At 39.8% G+C, this 27,542-nt stretch overlaps 1 protein-coding gene across 4 annotated transcripts; it reads right to left on the reverse strand.

The window, feature by feature from the left end:
- Positions 1-13,635: 13,635 nt before the first annotated feature.
- On the reverse strand, positions 13,636-26,006 carry shox (shox homeobox). 4 transcript variants are annotated; one of them, XM_084085291.1, is made up of 6 exons: positions 25,612-26,006; positions 23,484-23,692; positions 19,543-19,600; positions 19,172-19,260; positions 16,184-16,396; positions 13,636-15,796 (listed from the first exon to the last, which is right to left on the reverse strand). In XM_084085291.1, the coding sequence occupies exons 1-6, from the start codon at positions 25,865-25,867 to the stop codon at positions 15,707-15,709; spliced, it is 915 nt and encodes a 304-aa protein (XP_083941417.1). In that variant the 5' UTR covers positions 25,868-26,006; the 3' UTR covers positions 13,636-15,706. The 4 variants fall into 4 exon arrangements, with proteins under 4 accessions (XP_083941417.1, XP_083941415.1, XP_083941416.1 ...); XM_084085289.1 differs by having other exon boundaries at positions 19,172-19,281; XM_084085290.1 differs by having other exon boundaries at positions 19,531-19,600.
- Positions 26,007-27,542: the final 1,536 nt, after the last annotated feature.

Raw genomic sequence — 27,542 nt, forward strand, 5'->3', positions numbered from 1 at the left:
TGGCTGTGTGCATGTCTGGTTATGGCACATGTGGTGTATGTGTCAACCCCCTGGGATTTAAAGGAGTCCAGGCATAGTCTATACTCCAACACATCCACAGTAACTCAAGATGATGCCTTCTATGCCCTTTACTTTAAAGAACCACTTTGTGCTGCTTTGATTGCCAGTTACCCCATGCAAGCAGCAATATCCATAAGGAATAATTGGAAGAAATAGGAAATGATCGTGGTTGCATTACTAGGCTACGACTGGCAAGTGAATCAATTGTAGGAAGATAATGTGAGGCTCTCCATAGAAGAGTCCTGTAAATAAGGGTAATTAGGTACACTGTTCTCTTCAAAGCAAACAGCAGATTCGAGAGATGTTTTGAAGTATGTGTCCGCTGCAGTGACTGTACAGATGCTCTGCAAGAGTGTGGGTTTGTTAGTGTATACGTTTACAAATGCTCTAGTTAAATTACCATCATAATGCTAGATTGCCTTTGTCCATTGTAGGGTCAATCATTTGTTTTACCACAAGTAATAAGCTCAAGTATATCCTATCCCTTACACAGCTTTCATCTGCGTAAGTGATAGGCCCAGTGAGTGCAGTGATCAAGCCATTTATGAAAAGATAACTGCACAACGGCCTGACACAAAGCGAAAGGCTGTTTACCCTACTGAAATGTTTTTCTAATAATGGATTTGCTCAGAATGCATTATCTTGCTTGTACTACAGCTAACTTGTGTCCCTGACGTCAAAAAATATTAAAATTTTCATAAGAACTGTCTTCCATGGTTCTCATTCATTCATTCATTCAATGTAGCTAAGTGTCACCCAAGTGTCACTAATTTGAGTTAAAGTAAAAGTACTTGTGAAATTAGCACTTTGAGATTTGTTTAAAATGTAAAGTGCAATATGAATAAAATGTATTATTATTATTGTTGTTGTTGTGAGTTACTAGTATGTTCTACAGTATGGAGTGTGCATTGATATTTCTATGCATCTGCTTCATCTGTCCTCATTAGCAGTGTTATGCCTAATGTATGCTCCTTCCTGAATGATGTTCGCACTGAAAACTGCAGATCTGCAAGCTCAAAACAGCTTGCAGATCTGCTCTTTCGGTTGCATGATACCATCATGCGAATAAGTATAAATCAGGATTCATAGAGAACTTAATAAATCCCCACCTGACATGGGGTACATCTCAACCAATCAGAATGACGTACAGCATTGGTTCTCAAAGTGGGGTCCCGCACTAAATCAATTGGTATAGCATCACAATCATTTTAACCACTTTATCCATGTATATGTTGGCTATTAAAAAGCTAATCTATCTTGCTTTTTATATCGAAAATGTTTGGAAGATTTTGAATAATTTAAACATAAATCTTCTCTGCTGGGGGTCCCTGGCACAAACATTTTCAGGAGCGTCGGGGTCCACGGAAATATACATACATTTGGGGGTCCTTGAGATGAAAACCTTTGAGAACCAGTGACGTACAGCAGTTGTTCTAGTGGTTCTGTTATTTTCCGGTGCTGTGGTATAATGAGAGCATACTGCATATTCTTGGTGAACTGGAATTGAACATTTGAGTTGTGGCATCACGCAGTTGACAGGAAAATGCTCCATCTACACAAAGCCATTGACTGACAACTACTTCTGAAGCATTCTGTACTGTAACAGACCAGCGTTTGCTGAGAGGCTGCATGTGTAGCTATTGATTACCAGTCAGAAGACCATGAAGCATTTGGGAAACAGAGATGGGCAGCAATCAGGGATGGTAGCGTTCCCTCAGGCAATTTATAGACCCATTTTACCCCATCATATAAAAACCTTTCCTCGTCTTCACCTTGAGGGAGCCCAATAAGTAACCTGGTGTGCAGGGTTTCTGTAGTGTGAGCCCGGGTGCTACCCTCAGGGCACAGCTCTTAGCCAATAGAATACTTGCAAGGTGAAAGGTCAGACATGGGTATATGACATATTGTTATTTTACATGACTAGAGCTGACCTCTGTGAGCTGCCATGGGGATTGTATTGCCCTCTTACATGCCTTTTGTCCCATTTATATTCATATTTATCTTATGTCAAATTTGCAGCCCTTAGTAGACTGGAGAAAAGCAGTCTCCTCCCAGCATTAATGACTCAAGGGTTCTTTATACATTTAGATTCTTGAAGTCAAGTGGTCATGTGGAAACATTTGGCAACATGCATAGCACCGAATATGCACTATAATAACATAATTATGCAAATGTGTTTATTTATTCTTAATTTAAACAAATTAGTACTTAGCCTATCTCTTAACCATGCAAGGTCGCTGCAATGTTCATGAACTAAACCAAAGATCAATTTTGTTGTTGTCTTACAAATGCATCAGTTGATTAAAAAATATGTTATATATTCTCTCTCTGATTGGCAAGGTTAAGAAATGTGTGCATAATTCATAATCTTTAATGATAGCCCAGAATGCTCAATCAATATTGCATTTTTACCTAAAGAATTTTAACCAAAACATTTTTAAAAATTGAGTTGCTGTTTTTATGCACAGAATAGAATACACAAAACCAACAACAGGGACATTTGCTGGAATATGATTATAGACAAGCCCAGACTCACCCATGCAAATGAGATCATTTTTCCAGTGAATGCCATGGGCCAAGAATGATTAATATGCTACATATTGGGTCTTATTGTACTAGTTGGATTACTAGCCTTCATTGTGTTCCTGGTCACAATGGATCTCCCGACGTGACTAAAGCAAAGATATTCTTTCAACAAGTCATGTGTTTTACTTTAGGTTTTATCAATCAGCACTCTTAATGGTCCTGCTGGCTTGTTAGCACATTCTGGTTTAAAACTGTTAATAATTGCACAGGAGGAATGGCATTCATTCAAAGGTCATACTGTGTAAGGCGATACAGTCAATTTTGTCAAGTGAGGCCCTTTTTGGAGGTCTACCTTTAAATGCTCTTGCTAGATTATAGACATAATGTTCTGACACTCAGCAATTTCAGTCATAGGCACAATTGTTGTAAAGACAACCATTACAGCATTAGTAGTCTATTTGAGGTCTTGGCCATAGTTTTAAAAATGAATGCCAGTACAAATCTGGCCGATGTGCAGTCTTATAAGCTTTTCCTTTACTGCACACAGAGAGTTGCTGACCATATTTTATGTAAATAACGTTTCCTACAAGTACGATGGCAGAGGTCCCCTCAGGACAAGAAAATTGGAATTAATTCAGTCATCGTTGACCTGTTGACCCGGCCTCAGAAAGTACAGCTTTAGACCAGAGACTCAAAAGCTTAATCTGTAAGGCCAATGTTAATCCCCAATAAAATCCCTTTGTGGACTTGCAGTGGACACTCCACTCTCAACGGCTGAAGGCAGTGCAGGCTTAGGCTACTAAAAGCAAATATGAAATTATGTTTTTTTTAGGTGAGAAATTGTGCATGTAATTGCTCAGTATTGATCAATTTCTCATTTAAAATGGCTAGTTTTAAGCACATAATAGAGAATATATACATTTGCAGAGGTAGCCGGACGATATGAGTCATGACTGATAGAGCTAAGCAGAACGCTATATAAATAAGCAAATACATACAGACATGATGTCCTAGAAAGCAGATGAGTTGGAAGGCACAGTGGCATCCTGATATCCACTTAGGCGTCATTTGGGGTCCCAGGGACCGGCAATTGCCACCCCCTAGCTCCCTATTTTGTGTGGCAATTACTGCCACGTCTTAACTTAAGTCCTGTGTCTTGTTTTTTTTTTGTAATGTACAGACTGCATATATACACGTCTTCACACGTGCACCCTCTATAGGCAAGAGCTGATCACAGCTTATCACAAATGACATGCTTGTTATGGTCATGCGGTCATGCAGTCATTTGACAATGGTGACAAACATTTAAACCGGGAACGCATCTGTATACCACTTAAACCATTATTTAAATACTTTGGCTACTTTGGCACTATGAGCTTATAGATCTATTTTTGAAAAATCTTGAAAATGTGTGCAAATCTTTTGAGGTGGGGGTCGGCAGGCAGGCAAAGAGGATTTAGAAATCATTTTTAGATATGTATTTGGCCGCGGACCCCATCTCAAAATGTTTTGTTCCAGGGACCACCCAGAAGCAAAGATTTCCGTTACAAATGTTCGCTTGAAAAATAAACAAACATACAAACATGTAAACATACCATTAGGAAACACAAATAGTTTGGTACCAACACTGTGTAGTAATTGCTTTGCCACTTTCAATTTTCAAGTTCACTGCATGTATCTGGGTGCACCCTTCTACCTTGATCTGCAGCTATCACCTTTAAATTCAAGCTTTGTTCTGTTCCAGTTATATCACAAAATCAAAGTAGGACAATTACAATTTACAAACATCCACCTAATTACAATCGCTAAGTATTTTACCACTCAGTCACAGTTCCCAGAAATGAAGGTAAACAATCAGTATATGTGTTAGGGTTCAGAGTTCCAAGGATAAACCAGGAGGGTACAGTATGTATCAGAGTTACAGGTGGGTTTGGGAAAGGTAGGTATGGGGTAAGTATCTGAGTTCCAAGTTCCAAGGGAATTTGTGTGTGTGTGGGAATTCAATTGCTATCTGGCCCTAAACAGAGAATGGCAGTGGCAGAATACCTGAGCACCGTGACCGACCCAAAAACAAAAACAAAATCTTAACTAGGTACAGTCTCATTGAGCACAGTCTTGCGATCGAGAAAGGTCGTCACAGGCAGACCTGTATCCCGAGAGAAGACAGACTATGCACCCACTGCACACAAAATGAAGTGGAAACCGAGCTACACTTCCTAACCGTCTGTCCATTGTACCAAGACATCAGAGACACATACTTCCCACAGATTACAACCACACACAGAGATTTTGAAAACATGACCAATGACAAAAAACTCCCATATCTGCTGGGCGAAGTACAACAATGTGCAAACACAGCAGCAAGATTCGTGAGTTGCTGTGATAGGAGAAGGATATCAAACGGAACACAACCACCCTAAAGACTATCATTGTGTATATTCCTACACTATACCTGCACCCAGTGATCTTGGTATGTAGAAATTGATCGATTGAAGATTATGACTTTCAAATGTACATATTGTTTTATTTGATTGTATTGCTGTATTGTTGTATTGTGCTTTGGCAATGTAAACGTATGTTTTCTCATGCCAATAAAGCCCTTTGAATTGAAATTGTGTGAGAGAGGGGGAGAAATGGGAATATTGCAGCTGAGTGGGAAAATCTGCAGAAGTAGGCCTACCACACTGTAGAATGCAGTAGAATCTGTCCAGTAGAATCAGAGTATTGTGCAATACTCGCTCTGTCTCTCTAGATCCTCATGGGGCCATCAATTGGTAAGGTCAACTGGAAAAATATCCAATCCAACAAAGAAACCTGAACGGCCATCAGAGAAATCCAATCAGTATCATAGTATCTACTGTCTGTTCTCTATTAAGCTTTTAACATGAAATATGCATCACATGAACTTTTTAAATGAAAACAATAAAATACAGTATGCAACACTGTGCATTTGTCTTTTTTTTACAAACATTATGTATTTTAAACAAAAACATCTTGACATGAATTCAACTATTGTACAGTAAAGTGCAATGCAAAATGGATTACATCCATTTAGTAACCAAAACTTGAAAACAAACTACATTTTTAACTATTACACTTAGCATGACTCAAAGTGTTCACAATTAACTCAAAGTGCAAAATGAAACACAACAACATCCCTCAATTGAAAAGAATGAACAGTCTCACCAAGTCTGTGAGAAACAGGCTGGGCACAAACATAGCAGTGGCAGTGTGCACAGACAGTGGTTTATTTCAGGTCTTTTCACAAGTACTATTTGAGTATATCAATTAGGCTTTTCTGTTGGAAATCAAAAATAGATTGGGGGGTGTTTTACTGTAATATAGGATAAAATAAGTGGTTTCATATTTTAGAATACAAACGTAATGGCTGCCCCAGTAGATCCACAATTGGTTTCTAGAAATTAAACAACACCACGTAGTTTCCACTTATTTGTTACTCTTCAATGAAATTATAACAATGTGTGAGTTACCTTGCTTCTCTGTGGTTTGTATTTATTATATTCTTCTAGATTTCAACAATTTTCCTCTCTGTGTTGTCTGTTCTGTGCTTCTGTGACTTTTTTTGTCTCCAACCTCAACTGCTGAACTGACTCTAGTTTGATGAGTGTAGGACTGCAGGTGTGAGCGACTCCCTGCTTTTACAGGTTGCTGTATGGCTGGAACAGCATATCAGCCTGCCCTACACTGACTGCTGATTGGCCAGAACCTCATGTCACTCTGTTGCACATTTTTTGTGACTATTAGACAATTTACAGGTTTCTGCACCACTCAGTGGTTAGGTTTGAGACTGAATTACTAAAACATAGAAACTCCAGGTTTAGTTTCTATATGTTAATGTCATATGTAATCCGCTACATCATGTGTGTTACAATTGCACAATGGGTGGGGCATGTCATTTCTTCAAGTATATCTAAATAAAGCAAGAAACTTTTTGCTAATTCCCATCAGGGGTCACCACAGCGGATCCATCTGTTTCTGTTTTCTGCATCTTCCTTGGTCACTCAGTGACTCCAGCCACCTGCATGTCCTCTCTCACTGCATCCATAAACCTCCTTTTTGGCCTTCCTCTTCTCTTGCCTGGCAGCTCTATCTTCAGCATCTTTCTCCGAATGTACCCCTCATCCCTCCTCCACACATCTCAACCTTGCCTTTCTTGCTTTATCCCCAAACCTTCTAAACTAAATAGAACAAGAAACTGTCAGAGAAACATCTTTCAATATTCAACTAAGAACTATAATGATACACGAATCATGATACATAAAAAATATCAATATTTGTAGTTGATCAGAAGAGAAGTTACACAACAAGACCCAAGTGTGCTGCTTGTTTGTTTTTGAATCCTCCACACAAGATAGCTTTGGTCACAAGACTTTTTGAGAACCGCATTAGCATTTTGCAATATCATTAGTTAGAATCCAAAACCGGAAGTTGCGAAACGCATTCGACCCTCAGACTGGAAATGGCAGATAATTACAACCCCCCATGTTTCTTGTTTGTGGGGAGAACAGAGAAGAGTACAGCACAGCAGCAATTGCTCTAACATGGCTTCCAGCACAAATTGCAGTGGTGGGCTGTTTGCTTTTTCATTAACATTCACCCTCTGTCTGATTGCCCTGAATCTGTGAGGCTCCTTCTTCTAAAATCCCCTCCCAGCCACCCTGCAGAGGAGAGGGGGGAGGAATCATGTTTGCCCCCCTGTGGCGCATGTCTATGGAGACCAGAAGCATGGGAGAGGTTCATTGTTTGATGTACACACGCACAGCGACGCAGTTTGATGTTATTATCTGTTCACGAAGATCAGATGCATTGAGGGAAGGCGCGTAACATGAGCTGAAGGAGAGGAGAGGAATATAATTGAGATGAGATGAGAACAAGACGTAAAACATTAATTATGGACTATGGAAATCGACATATTTTATTAAGCTACCTTATTTCTATTAGTTATGTTAATAATGGTCATAGCCTGGGTCAATGTTGGCCCAATCATATTTAGAGAAACTACAAATTAAAATAAATCTGAACTATGGAATTGTTCTTTTTCATTTTCCTGCTTTGTATGAGAATGGGTGTTTACTTATGTATATTGTGAAATGGCTTCTTTGCCAGTGGGTGGAGTATTTAAAGTATCAAATCATGTGGATCTCGAGATACACATGGGAATGGAGGGGCTCGAATGTGTATCTTGGACTGTGCTTCAATATGGATCTCTGACTTAATGTGGCCAGTCTGTGACATCCGTCAGCTATGACGTCAGTCTCGACATACGTATGCGTATGATCTATGACTCCAAATTTGGGCAAGGTAACCAGGTTTCAGCCTGATCCAAGTCCCATTGACTTCCACTATAAAATTCAAATTAAATAATTTATATAGTATAAAACGAATTAGTGGAGGTGATTCTGTGGCCTACTGGCAGTGTGCACAAGACATTTGGTCCTTATCGTTCCATGGAGTTTGTGAGATTAGCTCAGGACAGACAGACAGACAGACAGACAGACAGACAGACAGACAGACCCTCTTCTAGATGGCGGTGCCACACCGCCACACCGCAACATGGTGCAAATAGTTTCCTAGATACCTCTACATTCCCTGACTTGGGAAATAATCAGGATGGGTTTGATGTCAAACTAAATGTGTTACTGAAGTACAACAGACCAAATGCTTGGGTTGAAAGGAAGAAATCATCCCCTTGACCTCTGCTCCACCTTGGTCCAGATTAGCATAAACCAATCTGGGTGACTGAGCATATATTAAGCAACTAATAGCCTATTATATAAATGACGAAAGTTATTGCTACAGTAGATTTAGTGCAACATAGTTTACTTTTTTTTTTTACCATGAGCAACTAATTTAGTAGAATCCTTTTTCCTTTTTTTTGCATGATAAATGTCATTAAAATGTCGCCGCAGACCACCTGCTTTTTAGCCGATGCAGGAAAAAGCATGGGCTGGGATGCGGAATGTGAAATTGAGACTCTCTGGTCATCTGAACAAACTTGAGCACTGGAGCTAGCAGTCTTGGAATTTGCTCTGATGGTCTGTTGGGATGGTTGCTAATGCTTATGTTTACTGTTGACATCTGTTTTGATTTCTCCACTTAATCATATTTGCCTGCCCATTTAGCTTCAGTATTTGTAAACGTAAAATAACATCAACTATCTACAGTAAGCTGCCAAAGCGTTTAGCGTTTACTAGCCAACTGATGTTGACTAGTGTTGTATGGCCAGATGGAGTCTCAGGCTGTGGCACACGTATACAGTACAGTACAAACAGGCAGCCTGCACTGGAAGTAAACTGCTGTTTTCTGGGGATTATTGATGGCATTAATATATGATTATTTTCTCTTTTTGTTTACATACTTGTTTGAAGTTGTGTAATTAAAATTAAAATAGCTTTGAAATATATTCCAGTAAAGGCTGACATTTTAATAAATGTTCTGGGTCAAGACTTCAGTGGAAGACATTTCAAATTGGATTATGACTTGTTATTGAAGCTAATTTGGTTTTGCACACTTTTCCTCAGTGTTTCACTGTAAAAGAAATTTGACACAATGTGTATTATGTCGTTGTTGATTTATCAACAAATGCTTTAAAATGTTAAGCAGCAACAATATACATTTACTGTTTGATGCATATAGAAAGCAAAGCATGCATTATTGCAGGGTCTAAATTCAGCCAATATTTATGTAACATAGTTTAGTGCTTTGAAGAAAATGGAAATAAGTGCTCTAGTGATGGACTTGTATCCAGATGACAGAAATGGCATCATAAAACAATTTGATTTAGTGTTATTTTTGTAGCTGCAACAGAAAATATCTCCAAAACAATGGGATTATAACCAAGACAAGAAATTAAACTATGTCCCTGAAGTCAATAAATAAAATGAAGATGTTCTTTCAACATGATCTGTGAGATTGTTTAAGTCAGTGAATGTTTCATTAGTTGTTCATAGAACAAATGAAGTCAGTACTGTATATTGTTTAATGTTTACACTCAAGAGTGAACATTAAAGGTGCCCGCTGGCCTAGCGGTCCAGGCGCATGCCACTAATAGGCTGACACTGACAGTGATGCAGTCTGACAGCGTGTCGCGGGTTCGAATCGGATCACAACGACCTATGCTGCGTCTGACACTCCCCGTCTCTCTCTCCGATTCCTGTCTATTTCCACTGTGTACTATCAATAATGGCAGAAAAGCTCCAAATGTATATATTTCAAAAAAGAGTGCAAATTAAAATTCATCGAATTATGTTAAATTCCAAGATTTACTGTGTATATATTGGATTAATTTCAAACTGTGTGATATACTCTTCCATCAGAGGGAGAAGGGCACGAGAACACAGTAAAAGATCCAGTCAGAAATACTCTAAGCCCACTGGATGGAGCTGCAACGACACTCCGCAACCCAGAGGTCTCCTCTAACCAGAGCCAAACAGAACATTGCAGACCCAAGGAAAACATTCAAAACCAAATAGAACTCAAACTTGCCTGACAAGCATTAGATAACTGCACATCATTTATCATCCCTTTTTGCATTAGCCATGTAATTACTGCTGTTATTGTTTAAGTCAAATATATCTAATCAATGTATATATGTATGCAATAAATACATGTGATGGAAGTGGATAAAAGGGAGCCAAGAATGTGAAGTATCATCTCTTAGCCAAGTAGTGATATCATAACACTATATCACTTTCTTGAAATCACATTTTATACTTGCCAGAACACATGGCTTGCGTATATAGTAACCTTGGCTAAAGGGAGTAGTCTAGTTTTAAGTTTCAATATTTATAGATGGGCCTGATAGCAGATAGTAATGGTCTCAAATAAATGGGACATTATATTGTTGGTGGACAATGAACTGATCATTTATTTGTAAAACTAACACAGTCAAAGAATACTTTAACTGCAAATAAAAAAACAATGTGGTCAATGTGAGCTTATGCCCGTATCCCATTCAAATTGTATGCTCTCCTAAAAATGTGTAAATACTTGATACCCCGTGTTCTTGCTGCAAAAAAATACAAAATGTTGATCTAGTCTTATAATGTTAGTTTTAATATACTTTTGCACTGTTGTTGACTCCAGCTACATTTATGAGCATTAGCCAACAAAGCAAACCAAAGTCTAACCCAAACAAACTGTGTTGAAAGGCGGCCTTTGATCTATGGTCGGCTATAGTGACTTCAGCACTTCAACTCGATTGTTTTCAGCTGAGGTTTCGCTGGGTGGCTTTGCTTCAAGCTAATACTGACACCACTGGAAGGGGATTTACTTGGTGTTACTTCACAACCAACTTATCCTAATATGAAACAAAAGGTCACTTTCAGTGTAGTAGAATGTATTGTGATGTGCTAAAGCAGTGGTTCTCAACTTCTTTGTGCCCAAGGCAGACCAATGGGCAAGTCAAAATCTCAAGGCACACCCGTATTCATACAGTAGCATGCATTGTGCTAAAAAAGAAAAATATGATATTACTGATATTCTAAAATATTCTCCAATAATTACATGCCCAAAAGAGAGAGAACGTAGTTAAAATATTTATATATTTTAGGCTATAGAATTTGCCTCTATATTGGGAAATGAGTGCACACAAAAAACGTATATCGTAAATTAAATTAAATAAAATTCATAACTTTTTGTACAGTAGATACAGTAGATAGTAGCAATAATAATGTGTAGTTGACACAAAATCCCAAGCACATCTGGATTTGTCTCAGGGCACACCACTGTGCCTCGGCACACCGTTTGGGAACCTACTAGTCAGTCATTCCTCTGCTCAAGTCTTTACAGACCCAGCAACATGGTGATAAGATAATAAATCCTTTATACTCTAGATAACTGATTTTCAGCAATGACAATATCATGCAAGCGTTGATATTCACTGTCTTCTCGGACCTAACTTAGGTCTTATTTTTTTTCACACTGTGTAATGCATTCCTGAGCTTTACAATGGGTCTACAACAGCGCACATTCCCTCTGATCATAGTTGTGTGTGACATTTAAATAGGATTATGAGAATGAAATGTGATGAAAAAAAGTAATGTTCACGTGACCCCAGAGCACTTGACTAATAGGCCTGGTGCGGTGTAGCACTGCGGCTGAAACTTCTGTGAATGTAACGTTCATCTTTCTTTTCGGACCATTTGTGTTCGCATTGACGCTCAACAAAGCCGGATGCACCACAGTAGATTCGAACCCCCAGACTACAAAACGTTCATCTTTCAATGTTGTATTCACCCGACAAGGCTTTCTACTATTTAGTGTATGTGATATCAAAATGTTTATTCAAATGTGGGAGAATCATAGCACATTCACCACAGGAGAGAAATTATATTGAAGTAAAACTAACTGAGTAAAACAGGGACATTAGTTTTGTGTCCAATGTTGCTTCTGAAAACAACACACTCATACAGTAGGCTACTATATACATAAGAAAACGAATGCAAATGCTCATTAACAATAAAATGATTCAAGGCTAGACATATTGTACACTAAATACTTTACACAGCCACGTTTCACCCCACCACCACACACACTCACTCTGTTCTTATTATTATATTATTCAGTATTTGTTAGCCAACATAAATAGCTTTATGTGCTTGAACATGTTGACAAAGCAGCCATGGCTCATTGGAGGTTGATGGATGGCTGTGTGTGCCTAGCTAATTATTAGTACACATAAAAGGATGCTGTTATTTCCAGACCTGGCCCAGCGGGCCCCAGCCAAAAGGGTCATTGGGTAAATACGGAGCCATCAGTCTGCGACTATATCACTCAATCTTGATGTATGAGCACAGAGGTACAAATTAAACGTGCAACGACCTTCTAGGGGGCACTAGGCTCAACAGGACGCCATTTGAGCTAATTCCTGCATGGGGTTCAGACAATAGGGCACTATACCACATGCTGTAATTACTTTGTGTACACACATCTGGATTTAAGTTCCCAAAGGAAGCTAATACACTTGAAAAAGAGGCCTGCCATTATGAACGTGCAAAATTTAGTATGTGCGGGTAAAACAAGTGGACGGGGTGTGTAAGTATGTTTGCGTGTGTTGGGTGGGGGGTAGTTAATAATTTCAGATGCAGATGTATACACAGAAACATACGCTAGCTATTGACCTTCTTGTATCATCTGTTCAAAGTTAATCATTGCCATTGAAACAGGGAGAAAGATTGCTCCTTGGGAAGAAAAAAATTGTGAGCTCAAAGAGGATTAGATGTCCTATATATCCCTCAAATCTCTTGCTTGCCTACTATTTTCCTACTTTCCTTTAGGCTTCCCAACTCCGGTTACAGCCATCTTGCTGCTATTTGACAAAGTTACAGTCCCACTTTCCATACCAATACTATCTCTGTCATTTTAACTAACAGAGAGAGAGAGTTAGAGTTTGAGAGAGACAGACATAGAGGCAGAGAGGGGGGCAAAGAGAAAGAGAGGGGGAGACAGAGAGAGAGAGACAGATATAGAGAGAGGGAGGCACAGAGAGTAAGAGGGAGAGAGAGAGAGAGTGAGTAGATAATGTTGGGCTCCAGATTTGGGGCCAGTGCAGAAGAGCGTGTGCATCTGGATTTCATAGCAGCTCAATTTTCTCTGTTGGTGTGCGGCTCAGATTGGATGTGATGAGCTGGGCGAACTGACATGGAGTCTGTGAGAATGTCAGACCTAGACCTATATTGATATTGATTCACAGGTTCACTGTGAGACAGCTGCTGTGCATCAGAAACAACATGGCATGGTACACATGAAGCGCACAAATGTGCATCAGGTCATAACAGTGTGTATACCCGGGACATGAAGGCCGTGACTCTAGCCTTCGTAGTTCGTACTGGCCTCATTGTCTTGTAAATGTTGCTAGTGCTCATATTCCACTATCAATTACAATTTATGATTTTAGAATTTGGACAAAAGAGACTTTGCAAGATTCCGGTTATTCTACAACAGCCATGGGTCACTGTGCAGCCTTTGTCCATAACAATAAATGTTTTGTGATACAAAAGCTCTAAAAAATATATTTTAAAACTCAAGTACAAATATTTATAACTTTATTGATAGTTTACTTGTACAAGATGTACATTCATATTTAGTGAATCAAAAGGGAAAAACATAAACTGTATGATGATTCATGTTTAGGCATGCTTGCATATGAAATGCTAATAATTGGTGATGGGTATTGGGTACAACAAATTCCATGGAGTATTGTTAAATTCAACCATCCCTGAAATGTTTGTAAACTCGGACACGCTACATTTTAGGCAAACAAAGCACTACAGCCACACCTCCCAATTCAAATTTCACACTTAAAAAAAGAAAAAGAAACAAAGAAACAAACATACAAAAATAAATGCAAAGCCATGTAAAAAATGTACACTTGTAGTTCAACTATTTAATCTTTCATAAACTTTGAGACAAAATAATAAATTAAAAACACCCATATGTTTAATTTAAAATGGAGAGACATAGATAAACAATTCTAGATGGAGGTCTCGTAACAGAGAAAAAGATTGGTTGTACATTGTTAGAGGTAGACCTCGCTAGGATCTACGTGTATGAGATTGCTCTGACCGCAGCGTTTTAACAGTTCCCCAAAAATAACCGTAGTATGGATATAACAATTTTAAAACATTCCAAATGTTCTCAATAATTTTAACTCTATGGATTATTTGGCAAACATACCATGAAATGGCATATGTAACAAGAGTTAACAGCTTTGTTTGGTTTACAACACGGATTTGTTGATTTTTGCAATGAATATTTGCAAAGATCTTACATGGATTTTCACATTATGTTTTGGTTTTTTTTCCACAGATGTTAATCAAGTTAATTTGGGGGTATTTTTTTGTTTGTTCCTTTTTTCTTTTCTTTTTTATCCCAAAAATGTGCTTGTGTCTACCTCAACAAGTTATAATTATACCGGATGTATATAAAACTGTTGTGAATACATAAGAGTTCATTTGGGGTATGGCACATGGTTGTGGATGTGTTTATTCAACTTAACATAATATACACTGCCTTAGAAAAACTGGTGTGTTTGGCAAAGTAATTCAACACTCCAACGATATCAGTGCTTAAAAAAAAGACTGAAAATCATTGGGTCTCTTTATCATTGAGGATTAACTGCTAGCTGTTTTACTTTTTTCTTCCTATTTACAGTATTGCACTTAAACTGCACACCATTGCATTTCAGTTTAACTGATGCTTTCTTCATATTTTCAGAATTACAAAACAAAACAAAAAAAATGCAGTTATACCCTTTATCCATGATATTGTCCTTTTTTGATAACATGATGATATCAAATCCCCCACCCCTCCCCTCATTTAGTAAAGTAGTCTGCTTGTAGTGCCATTTGTAAACACCCACATACAAGACCTGAAGTGCAAAGGCTATCTTCACTTCTTTACCCAGGATACAGCACAATAAACAGAAATAAATCAGGAAAGAGAGAGAGCGCAATGTGAGGACTCGGAGAATGCAAAACGTGGTCTTTCTGACACATGCCCGACGACACAGAATAACATGTCTCTTCCCTCCTCGGAAAAAAGAAGAAAGGATTTGTTGCTTTTGTTATAACACAAGTCCATAGCATACGGACATCAAACCCTAATGGAGGCCAGTGACTTTTCACTTTATGGATGAGGAAGGGTATAGTTGGCATGTTTGCATGGCAGTGTTAAAAAACAGTTGTTGAGCATAAAGATATGGGACAGAGGCCAGCCCCATAAAGGTCTGATAACCTCCATTGGTACTCATGCACTTGGCAGCAGCAGGGAACACAGTGGTTGGAGAGACAAATATGGCCTTTTTATGCTATTTTCTTTATTTTCTTTTTTTTTTTCGGTGGGGGTGCGGGGCATGTGGAGGGAGGCGGTGGTGGTGGGGATGGGGTCATAAAAGTGAGAGCCGGTCCAATGTCTCGAAGGTATGTGGTTCTGTATCCCCCCATCGACCTCAGCTCATGCTCAAGCCACTGCAAATGTCAACATGGCGGGCCACGGCATCAGTGAAGCTCTAGTTTTGACCCTGCTGCTGCCCTGCTGCCTGCCACTTTGCTTTGTAAGAACGCCTTCCCCCGTCTGAACAGCCGGCCCGGCCCGGCCCTCAGACAGACATCCACATGTGTTTGTACGGTCCTGGGGTTGTGATCTGTGCCTGGAGTGGACTGAGCCATTGGCCCCGTAGAAGTCCTGCCTGTTGGGCGAAAAGTAAAAGGTGATTTCATTGGTATTTAATTACCGTTCTCTAAAAGTGGTTTGTTTTGGCAGCTGGTTTTGTGACAATTTTCTCGCTCCCTCCTTCTTTCTTTCATTTTTTCTCTTTTCTTTCTTCCTTCCTCCACTGTTTCTCCCCCTTTACTCTCTCACACACATTCTCTCTCTCCCCCCTCTCTCTCTGTGTCTGCGTTTCTCCCTTTCATTCTCGCTCAGTGTTTTTTTTTTTGTTTAGTTTAGTTTTAGCTGTGAGTGTCAAGGCCCTTTCACAGGCTCAGTCTCGTGTGAGAGGCGATTATGGGCATCAGGCGAGCGGAGGGGCAGCCCGGTGGGGTCAGAGTCCCAGAGCCTCGGTATGTTTCCTTGCCTTGAGTCGCAGGTCGGCGATGCTCGAGTTCTTGCTGTTGCTCTTGGCAGCCGCTGCCACCGCCGCCGCCGCCGAGGCCGAGTCGGCCAGCGACGCGATTGGTAGTCCGAAGGGAGGGGGCGGGAACATCAGGTAGGGGGCGTGAGCAGCCAGGTGAGGGTGCAGGTGGGGGTGGGAGTGAGCCACGCCCTCTAACTGGAGCTGAGCTTGGACCTGTGGGACAGCCAGAACACAAAGCCAGGGTTTAGTCATTCCCACCAGTCCCCTCAGGCCATGTGTGTGTGAAGAGAGTCAAAGGATTTAGGTTTCACAGTCTGACACTATTAAATTTCCCCGTCAAAGTTTTACCCCCTCAGAGCCGTTGCTTACAGTGTGTTTTCTAAGAAAATAGTTAAGGGCTGTGCCCTGAGCTTTAGCCCCTTTTTCATGTCAGCTATTCTAAAAGTTAATGAATCATACATTGGTCTCAGACACCATATCCAATTTAATAGTCGAGAATCAAAGTCTTTCTAGGATCCAGCACAGATTTGTTTAATCCACAGTGAGAACTCCATTATACCCTTGGAAATATGCACTGCCTCTAATAATGTATTCAATTGCATAAATAAACAACTTTGCACTAAAAAGATATTCACATTATTTGGAGTTATAAATATTTATCCAGACATATTCCTAAGCATAGGGAAGAAGAAGTCATAAGGAGCATAGAATATCAGTTTCACATTCTTGGCATTTATTTTATGAGAAGTAGGTGAAAATTAGGCATCCTCTTACTTCATAGAGGGAACTGAGCTGCCTCATGCCATTTCTCATGTGTTTCAAACACCGCAGGAAGCAATAGGAAAACTACACTGTTTCGTGATTTCTCATCCAACCCAAATAACATTTCATTTCATGCAAAGTAGGCTATAGTCAGTTTTAACTTGGCTAGCCATTCCGACCAATTTTTCACTTAACGTGATTTCAAAATGCTTTAAAACACTGAAAATTACTAAAATTTAAGTTGTTTAAGGGAAAATTAATATAAACCACAAAATGTGCCTTTCATGAGGCACGCTACTCATATTTGCTCAGCATAGCAATAACACGAGTCCCAAACACAAACTGCTGCACACAGGGAGCCCCTCCGCATATTTGATTTGCCTGCAGGTTTCAAACTGAAATAGCAACTTAAATTCTACAGATCTACGGATGCACATTCTTCATAATGTCTAAATAAAACACAGAATGACTCGCCAAAAAACGATCGACTCTCTCATGAAACCTAATTTGTAAAGCAATTCTGCCTGGAGCTGTTCCATCTCTGAAATTGGAAGGGACATGACAGAAACTGATCAGTCCCCAACAGGTGGTGAACATTTGCCTGTGTGTGTGTGTGTGTGTGTGTGTGTGTGTGTGTGTGTGTGTGTGTGTGTAAGTGTGAGTGTGAGTGTGAGTGTGTGTGTGTGTGTGTGTGTGTGTGTGTGTGTGTGTGTGTGTGTGTGTGCGCGCACGTGCATGTGTATGTGCGTGTGAGCGTGTGAGTGTGTGTGCGTGTGCGGCCCTGGTGTGCACGGGCACATTGCACAACGTGTGTCCAGGCAAGTGAGTACTTGTGTAACTGTCTGTGGACCATGCATGCATTCGTACATATTTGTCCCACATACACATGGCCTAACCTATCTTTGTGTGTCTTGACTGGCCTTTTCCATTCCTCGGGTGCATTGTGATATCTTTGGTGTGAAGTGTCAGTGCGGCCTACAGTACGTGCGCTGCCACGGTGCTTGTCTCAGCCTCGTATAGTTGAACCTCTCTCTCAGTATGCAGGCCTCGTGCCTCCACCCCTGCCAGCGCAGCTCAACGCCAATATCCATCAGAACCCCCTCCATTCCCTCCTTTCATCATCTCTTTTATGTGCTCGCGCCTGCCGCTTAATTAGGCCGGGGCTTTTTCACAGGGGTGAGGCAGACAACGCAAGAACCCAGGATGCAAAAGACACACCGAGATATCCTGAGTGTACATTTAACTTTGAGAGTGTAAAGATGGAGCCGTAACACTCACTTCTTCTTTCTTTTTTTTACTGTGCAGTTATAGCAGCAGATCATATGTCTGTCCACCTCTCCTCTCCCTTCACACCACACTTGCTCCCCTACCGACCCCCTCAACACAACCAGGAGGTGAAAAAAGTGAGCTAAGGTTGAGTTCTTCCTTTCACCCATCTCATATACACACATGTAGCGTACGTACAAAGTCTAACATGATTTATTACATCTAATAGCTAACTTTTTTCCCCAATCAATTATATTTATATAGTGCCAAATCCCAACAAGTTGTCTTAAGAAGACACTTTACAAGGCTATAGACTTACAGAAAGTATGGTCTTGGCCTGCTCTATTATGTAAGACAAGAGCTAAACTAAGATACTGTGTACATACACACACACACACACACACACACACACACACACACACACACACACACACGTGCACTCAAATGCACACACCCACACAAACACACACACACACACACACACACACACACACACACACACACACACACACACACACACACACACACACACACACACACACACAGCCATGCACACACGCACACACACACACACACACGCGCACACACACACACACACACACACACACACACACACACACACACACACACACACACACACACACACACACACACACACACACACACACAGAAGTTTCATCTGCCTTTTTTCCCCCGTTTTCTGAGTGATCACCTCCCTACAGTACTCTCCAAAATGCTGAGCAGTCATATTTTTGCTAAGAAAGTGAAACACTGCCTACATTGATACTGTTCAATTATAGGCTTACGCAGTTAACAGATTTGTGTCTGAACAGCCACACACATTATGTGGTTTCAAGTTATTCTCAAAACGGCCATTCTCAAAATGGTTCACCAATTACAGATAACACTTCTTGGAGCCTTGTTAACTCCCATTTATTTGGATATGAGAATGTGGCCTACCTGTTGGAAGGGCATCCGTAGGGCTCCCATATTGACATAGGGAGCTACTCTGCACGCGTCAAGGTGACTGGCAGTGCCCAGAATAACACCTGCAGAGAAGGGAGAGATGTCTGTCAGACAGCCAGACAGTTGTTGTAGCGTGAGATCAGGAGGCAGCAGGTCACAGATTTCCACTTGCAGTTAAAATGCTACCAAGAATTTTTGCTAACACGTAAAACTAGAGGCAGTCCATTGTACAAAGAAACTTGTGTAAATTCAAATTCAGCACACATGAGAATAAAAACATATATATATTTTTTAAACATAAAAAGTATAAATCAAGTAAAAATGCCTTTCAAAAGGTTGAACAAAATCCTTACTTAGAAATTTACCTTTGTGCATCTGGTTTTCTTGTTTTCGACATTTTGCTCTTCTGTTTTGAAACCAAACCTGTAATTGAAATCATATACATATAATCTATTAAGCCCAGAAACCCAATATACAAAATAATAAAAGAAATACAATCTTTATTCATCATTCTTATTCTATATAGGCCTATATCTGATTAAAATAATAATATTAATATTTCAATTGATATTCAGCAGGCCTATGCTAATTTATAATATAGCTATAAAAAAAAGACCAGTCTGCAACGCATAGCCTTTAGCTACAAAATTATTTCCAAGTTAATCAAATAGTTTGGGGGCGTCAAGAAGGAAAAAAAATCCATAGGCTATGGAGGTTGAAAATGCTCCATTAACCATCGACTAATTTGCTCACTATAGCTTGGAGCAGCGGCTGTAGGCTCTACACCTTATTGTTAATCATCATCAACATCATTTGCCTTCTTGAAACCCATTATCTCCTCTCCCCTCCGACCCTGTAATGATTATCATTTACAGTTGCAGAATTAGCGACTGTGCGGACCACTGCGGACCACAAAGGGCGAACACTAATTACTCAAGGTGCCGGAGCCATTTTAAGTTACAAGAACATCGTTTGAACATGTGTCGATGGGACAGCAATAATACGCGTGTCGATAAAGTAGGCAATACACTATTGACATGCTGCCATGTTGTAAGTGTGTAGCTTGCTGTTTATAGCACATTCATGATTTTTGTATACGACAAAATGATGGCAATAGTAGCCTATTAAACTATTAATTATAATGACGTATTATAATATATAGGGCCTAACGATTCATTGTTATTATATTATTATTATAATTATTATTATGCTAGCCTAGGATATAATTATTATTATTATAAATTACCATGGGTCGAAATATAGTCCTATTTGGTAAATTAACATGAATGTATATAATAGGCATCGGTTTGTAATTCAATCTATCAGAACCAGCCCAATAACAGAGGCTGGTAGGGAAAAAAGGGTGTTTATAAAAATCAGAGGCGTTTTTGTATTGACACAGAAAAAACTTTAGATAAATTCTAGACTAATATCAGACAGCTCGGGATCAATTCCAATTACGTGCCAGTATGTTAAGCAAAGTGAACTATACACTGGTTCAGACAGTTATTTCTTCATTAAGGACCACTCAATGATGCGCTTCACAAATACCCTAATCTCATTTCCTTTTGATTTTTATTAGAGACAGTGAATAATGACATTTAATTTAGCTCTGCACCAGAAACCGAAAGATATTAGTCGTAATGGAATTACTGCCTGCTCCACCACCAAGCTCTCATAACTTTCAATTAGATTCCTGACAGCTGGGCTTCTGTTCACTGTGCACTGAATGCACCTTCGATCAGCAACATGCTATGAAATTCACTTTCAATGGATTTGGGGTTCACGATTTTTCAAAAATAGCAGAGCTACAAGCTCATGAGCCTCATAGCGCCGGCACTATAGGTGCAGCGCTATGAGCTTGTATCTGCTATTTTTGAATAGCCAAAGAAATTAAAATGTTAAAATGGTTGCTTTCGAATGATTATTTTTTTACGAAAAAGAAAGGAGAAAAAAGAACTATAACTCACAACGCTCATGAGGCCTTGTGAGCTTGTAGATCGGCTATTTTCTTTTTTTTTGTCTCTTTCTTATATCATTTGACAATTTGGCAAATGTTGAACCAGTTTTAAAGTAGTTTGTTGATTAATTTTGATGCAGTAATGGTCTTTTTCTTTCTTTTCTTTTTTTGAGGTATTAAAAGGTCGTATAAGTCCTTAAATTGTTATCTGGGGACCCCGCCCCCAAAATCATGTGGGGACCCCGCTGGGGGTCCCGAGCCCCATGTTGAGAACCACTGATTTAAAGATATGTTAAATGGCGTGGATAATTGTAGTCAGCACATAGAGATTTTTGGGGTTCCGCTGTAAAAGCGAGTGAATTGGCCTAAATCAAAATGGTAGTCGCTCGTCTCCAAAGCGATGTAATGTATCTTATTCACCCCAACAAAGATAGCTTAACAGCAGCGGAGTTGTTGCGAAGGAATTGAGTTATTTCTAATCTGTTTTTATGGGAACAGTACATCAAGCCAATGGCAGATATTGCAAAGAAAATGAGCAGTGAAACGAGGTGAGTGACATAAAAAGCGTGTCCCCCGAAGCAGCCGTTCAATCTCTTCATTAATTTTAATGATGTGGTAAGATTTTCCAAGGCACATAACATAAGCAATTGGTGCAACCATTGAGGTAGGCCTACAGGCTCACCATTCGACGTAGGCTATAGCTTCACTGCCTGACTGTTCAGTTGTTTGAAGATTGATTCTGAATTAAATCAGTAGACTGCAAGTCATGAAGCAAAATAATGCAAATCAAGACTGTTTTGCACTAACCTTGCAAAAAAACCTTGGCCTACTAAATGAGTTAAAGCTATCATTAAACTTTTAGCCTAAAAGTCCGTGGACTTAAGCTGTTTACTCTTGATTGTAAAAATAATTGTTCGTCTAAGTATTAAACCCATGCATCAAGAATCAAGAGGGGTTTGTTTGTCGTTCACTCAAACAGGTACAGCAGCGAAATGTTGCATGCATGGTTTAGTAGTGTAGTAGCCTACAGTATAGGCTTATTACGCATTTTCCGTTTTGCAAATCTCAATATATGACTGTCACTGCTTACAAAATAATTTATGTTTTAAGTAGGCCCATTCCTCCTTATGGTTGGCCATAAGCCCGTCAATAAGAAACTAGAATAAATTAATTGTATTAGATTAGAAGATGCTGAACAAGTTGGAGCCTGTATTCAAAAATAACCATAAACTCCAACATCTATAGCCAAAATACAATATATAATTGAATAATTGCCCATGAAACATTAGCTATTGTAATTGCATAATATTTTCACCAAATATTTTTTATTTGAAAGGTTATAGCCTAACTAATATTTCAAAATGGGCCAGTGAATGTTTGCTAACCTACACATTGTTGGCCCCAATCAAGATTAATTTCTAATATTGTGTTCGTTCTATCTATCTATTTCCCATGGACTGTCTGTCAAGCAGGGCTGTTTGGGAATGAATCGAGACGCCGTCTCCATAAACCTTTGTATATCCACTCATTTGTCACAGGACATTTCTGTTTCAAAAACCGTATAATTCCGTTTCGTCAGTGATGTTAATTTTTGATTTAGAGCTGTGTTTCTCAAAGTGGGGTCCGAGGACCTTGACGACGGGGTTCCAGGGGGTCCCCAGCCAAATGAGTTAAAATAGCATCAAAATCAGTTATACCACTTAGGCTACAACGGCTATTTGAAAAAAAGAAATAGCCTATCTATAAGCTCACAAGGCCTCACATGACGATGCATTGTGGGCTTGTGGATTTGCTAATTTTCCCCAAAAAAAATCTTGAATATTTTTAAACAAAAAACAAAAAAACAATCTAATATTTTTTGAAACGTTTTAACAACACAACAACACGTGTATATGGGGTCCCTGGCACAAAATCTTTTCAGATGGGGGTCCAGCAGCGGCCAAAAACATAATACATTTCGGGGTCGTTGACATGCATGGGAAAAGTTTGCGCGCCATTGATTTAGAGCAGTGGTTCTCAACCTGTCGGTCGGGACCCCCAGGAGGGTCCCCACAGGATTTGTGGGGGCTCCCCGATGACAGTAAAGTGACAATTTTAATATCTCTGCATCAAAAGTAGTCACCAAAATACTATAAAACTGGTCAAACATTGGCCAAATTTTCAAATAATATAAGAAAGCGTTAAAATTTGTGAAAATAGCAGATCTGCAAGCTCACAACTCCTTGCAACGCAATATTTATCTGGGGGGTCCCCAGTTCAAATATGATTATTCTGGGGGGTCACGGCCTGAAAAGGTTGAGAACCACTTTAATAGAGGCCACCATCATCATCCATCCCATTCCTTACCTGGACTCGGGCCTCCGACAAGCCCAGCCGCTGGCTGAGCTCCTCCCGCATGAACGCATCGGGGTAGTGGGTCTCGTCGAAGAGCCTCTCCAGCTCGTTGAGCTGCTCCAGGGTAAAGTTCGTCCTGCTCCGCCGCTGTTTCAGTTTGCTCTGTGCGTCCTCGTCCTCCGATTTCACGTCCTCTTTTTTCTCCTTACACTCATATATCCCTGTTAAATGACCCGTATAATTAAACAAAAATAAATACGTTTGTTGGACATCTTATCGCACACACTCCTGGAGCTGTCACTCACGAACACCTCACACACATGTCTGTCTGTCTGTCTCTCTCTCTCTCTCTCTCTCTCTCTCTCTCTCCCTCTCTCACAAACTCTCTCTCTCTCTCTCACACACACACACACACACACACACACACACACACACACACACACACACACACACACACACACACACACACACACACACACACACACACACACACACACACACACACACACACACACACACACACACACACACACACAATTGCAGCCAGCCTACAAGCGGGCCTTAATAATATAGGCCGATGGGTTGACTATATGACAGCAATACAAGTTTGCAAGTTTTGCAGTCCCATATGTGCAGCCCAGAATGCAATAAGCTAATACAGGTAGGCTAGCTACAACGGATTTAAAGACAGAGTAAAGACAAATATCGAGATGAAGTCAAATAGTAGCATTTGTAAATAATGTCTTATAGGCTCTGTAACACGGCAAACCTTGTTACTTTCTTTTAATTAATACTTAAAATGTGTATAGCTTATTTCACACATACACGCTATAAGGGTCTATACAGATTTGTTTTATTTTGATATATTAGCGTTGGTGTTAATAATAGTAGCAGGTTGTGTGTATGCCTATACCGTTTACCATGCTGTTTGCATCTTATTGCACATATACACAATATTTCCCAGTCGAAACTATTACACAACCTAGCTATAGAATAGGCCTATTTCCTTTGCTGGGAAAATCCTGTAGGCCTATTTTCTATTTCTATGCGTGAAGTACAGTATTGTTTTAAACACATTTTACACCTGTAAACCGGTGTGACAATAATAGGCCTATACTGTACCTGATATAGGCTACTGTATTTAAAGAAAGCTGACATATACTGTGCACCTGCTGTAAACTAAGGCTATAATAATTACACAGTAAGTCATGTCATATTACAAACAAACCTATTTACTGAACTCTATTCAAGTGAATGCTGAGTAGAAAATAGGCATACTCGGATGCAATTGATAAACAATTAGGCTATTTAACGTTAGCCTAACGGAGGAGTAATATTTTGAAAACTGCAACAAATTGCCAAATTCTTGTTCGATAGTATTAATAATAAAGTTTACAGGAATTAACTGCTGTTGTAAGACGATGTTTTCTACAAACATTGGGTCTGATGTGAGGCTGTATTTCAGCAAAATAGTTGAGACGATGGACATGCTTTAGCCCACACTGAGCACTATATAAAGATAACTATAACTATTATAGTTCACCATTGTATTTTTTTTAAATAGTTGGTGTGATCCACTTGACTTAGAACAAAATTTAAAACTATATTTGTTATTGTTATAGTTATAGTGCTCAGTGTGAATGGCCCTTTAGACTGTATAGCCTATAGGCTATAGGTTTACCTGCATGTAAGGAATAAAAGAAACACCTATCCGTTACAAATCCAAATGCGGTACGTATGTATAATATGCCTAAATAAAGTGAAAACGTGTGCTTATACCAATGGTTCTCAAACTTTTAAATGTCAAGGTCTCCCCTTAACTCTGACAGTATACAAATGGAACCAAATGGACCCTAACGGGTCCATTTGGTTCCATTTGTATACTGTCAGAGTCAGAGAGTTACAGACGTGTAAGGGTCAATTTAGAACCCTCAAAAAAAGGAACCCTGAGAATCCATGCAATCCACTTTGAGAACCACTGTGTCTTATCTTATACGATCCAAACTAATACTTGCCACGGATTTTCGCTACGCAAAAAAAATGTGAAATCGGTCGCTCCTCCACATCAACACAACACTGCACACTTCATCAGACATTTTTTTCCGGCACAAAATGGGGGATCGCGGCAACAAAAACTTACCTTCTGACGCCCTCGAAACATTAAAGTCCTTGAGTTTGTCCTTTTCCGACATCTCGACGTGTTCCTTGAACAGATGCACCGGACAGTGGCCATTGCCCTCCGTTATGTCCTGCAGGCTGCTCTCCGAGTTGCCCAGCTCCCTCGCCCGAGCCAAGCCACTCTCCAAAACTTCCCTGTACGTGATGCTCTCCTTGCTGCTCTCCTTGCTGGTCTTCTGATCGAAAGATTTCGACACGAACGCCGTAAGTTCTTCCATCGTGGCTTTTAGTGGTCCAGATTAAACACGGGAATCCACCGTATATTAAGAAGTGTGCCTTTTGTCTGTAACTACTGCTCTCGGTGCAGTTCGTTGGGTGCTAGCAGTAGATATAGAATGGGTGGAGAAGAGGTGAGATCACTACTCCTGCTGTTATGACTGTGTATTTGAGAGCACACTATTTATACACGACCACTCCAGCCCAGCCCCCACATCTCTGTGTCTTGAGCAATTATACTGGCGGCCCGACTTTTCACAATTCAACTTTCAGCAGCTTTTTCCCAGAAATCAATGATGTGACGGAGGCGGTTAATTGAATTATGGGTCATTAAAATGCCTAGGGGTGCCTGCCTTACTCCTGCGAGTATAAAGAAGTAGGCTATATTTAATGAATTCGGCGGTAATTTCATTTATATGTGATTATGAGATAGCCTACACATGCGGAGTTTCTGGAACTGCCCCCTCTTGTTGCTGTTTGTTGAGTTGACAAATATAATTGAAAATCAACACGAAAGAACTCCAACACATGCACCTATTAATAACTTATTGAGCCATTTTTTAAAAAGCCATATTTTAACCAAACATGTTTTGAATTAGAAATGATTGACGTCATATGCTGCAATGTAAATTGATGTTTGATTGACAATTAAATCGATTAATTAGTCTAAATCATATCAACTATTTTGAAACGTATTCATAAATTAGGCCTGGGTTCAGTTATTTTATGTTTAAAATGTCTATTTAGACTGTAACGTTTTTGCCTGCCATTTTACCTAAATTATTGTTACTTTCAATTAGCCTATTCTGGCGCTAAATGGCGGATAGTTTTATATCATTTTATATAGCCTGATAATTGAAAAGGCCTAACGAATGTCTTAAAAATGTTTGCATGCATATTTGGAAATGGGGGGGGGGGGGGGATATGTTGGTTGTATCCCATATAAATTAGCCTACAATCCAACAAGTAGGCCTACATATTGGGCTATGGGCTACTAAATTCTGATCCCTTTGGGCTATTTAGCTATTGAATCATATTAGGTTCCCAGTACAGATACAAATCAATAGGCTACCTATCAATCACCATTGAAGAAGACCAAAAATAAACTTCCTTTATTTACAGGATTTTCATGGAAATGAGTGCAGCCCCAATGGCATGAAGTTATCTGTACGACGTCCGTCAGTCCAGCCGCAGCGCACAGACAGACACAAAAGGCCGGGATTGGAGCGTCATCCCCAGGGTATATATGCAGCCCTCTGCGCCCGACACAGTGTGAACCCCGTTCACAGCTCAGCTGTCTAATGCAGTGGTTCTCAACCATTTTCAGGCCGTGACCCCCCAAAATAATCATATTTTAACTGGGGACCCACCAAAATAATCATATTTGAACTGGGGACCCACCAAAATAATCATAATTTGAACTGGTGACACCCCCTCCACCATGAGAAAGCACTTGAGTTGAGGCACTACATTTTTGGTTCCACAGATAAATATTGTGAAAATACCAGATCTACAAGCTCTAGCAAAGCCAGGCGTTGTGAGCTTTAGATCAGCTATTTTAATTTATTTTGCCTCTTTCTTATATTATTTGACAATTTGGCCAATGTTTGACCAGTTTGTTGATTACTTTTGATGCAGTAATGGTCTTTTCCCTTTCTTTATTTTTGAGGGTTTAAA

Source organism: Gymnoscopelus microlampas (assembly GCF_963454915.1).
Source record: "Gymnoscopelus microlampas genome assembly, chromosome: 17".
Taxonomy (NCBI): Eukaryota; Metazoa; Chordata; class Actinopteri; order Myctophiformes; family Myctophidae; genus Gymnoscopelus; species Gymnoscopelus microlampas.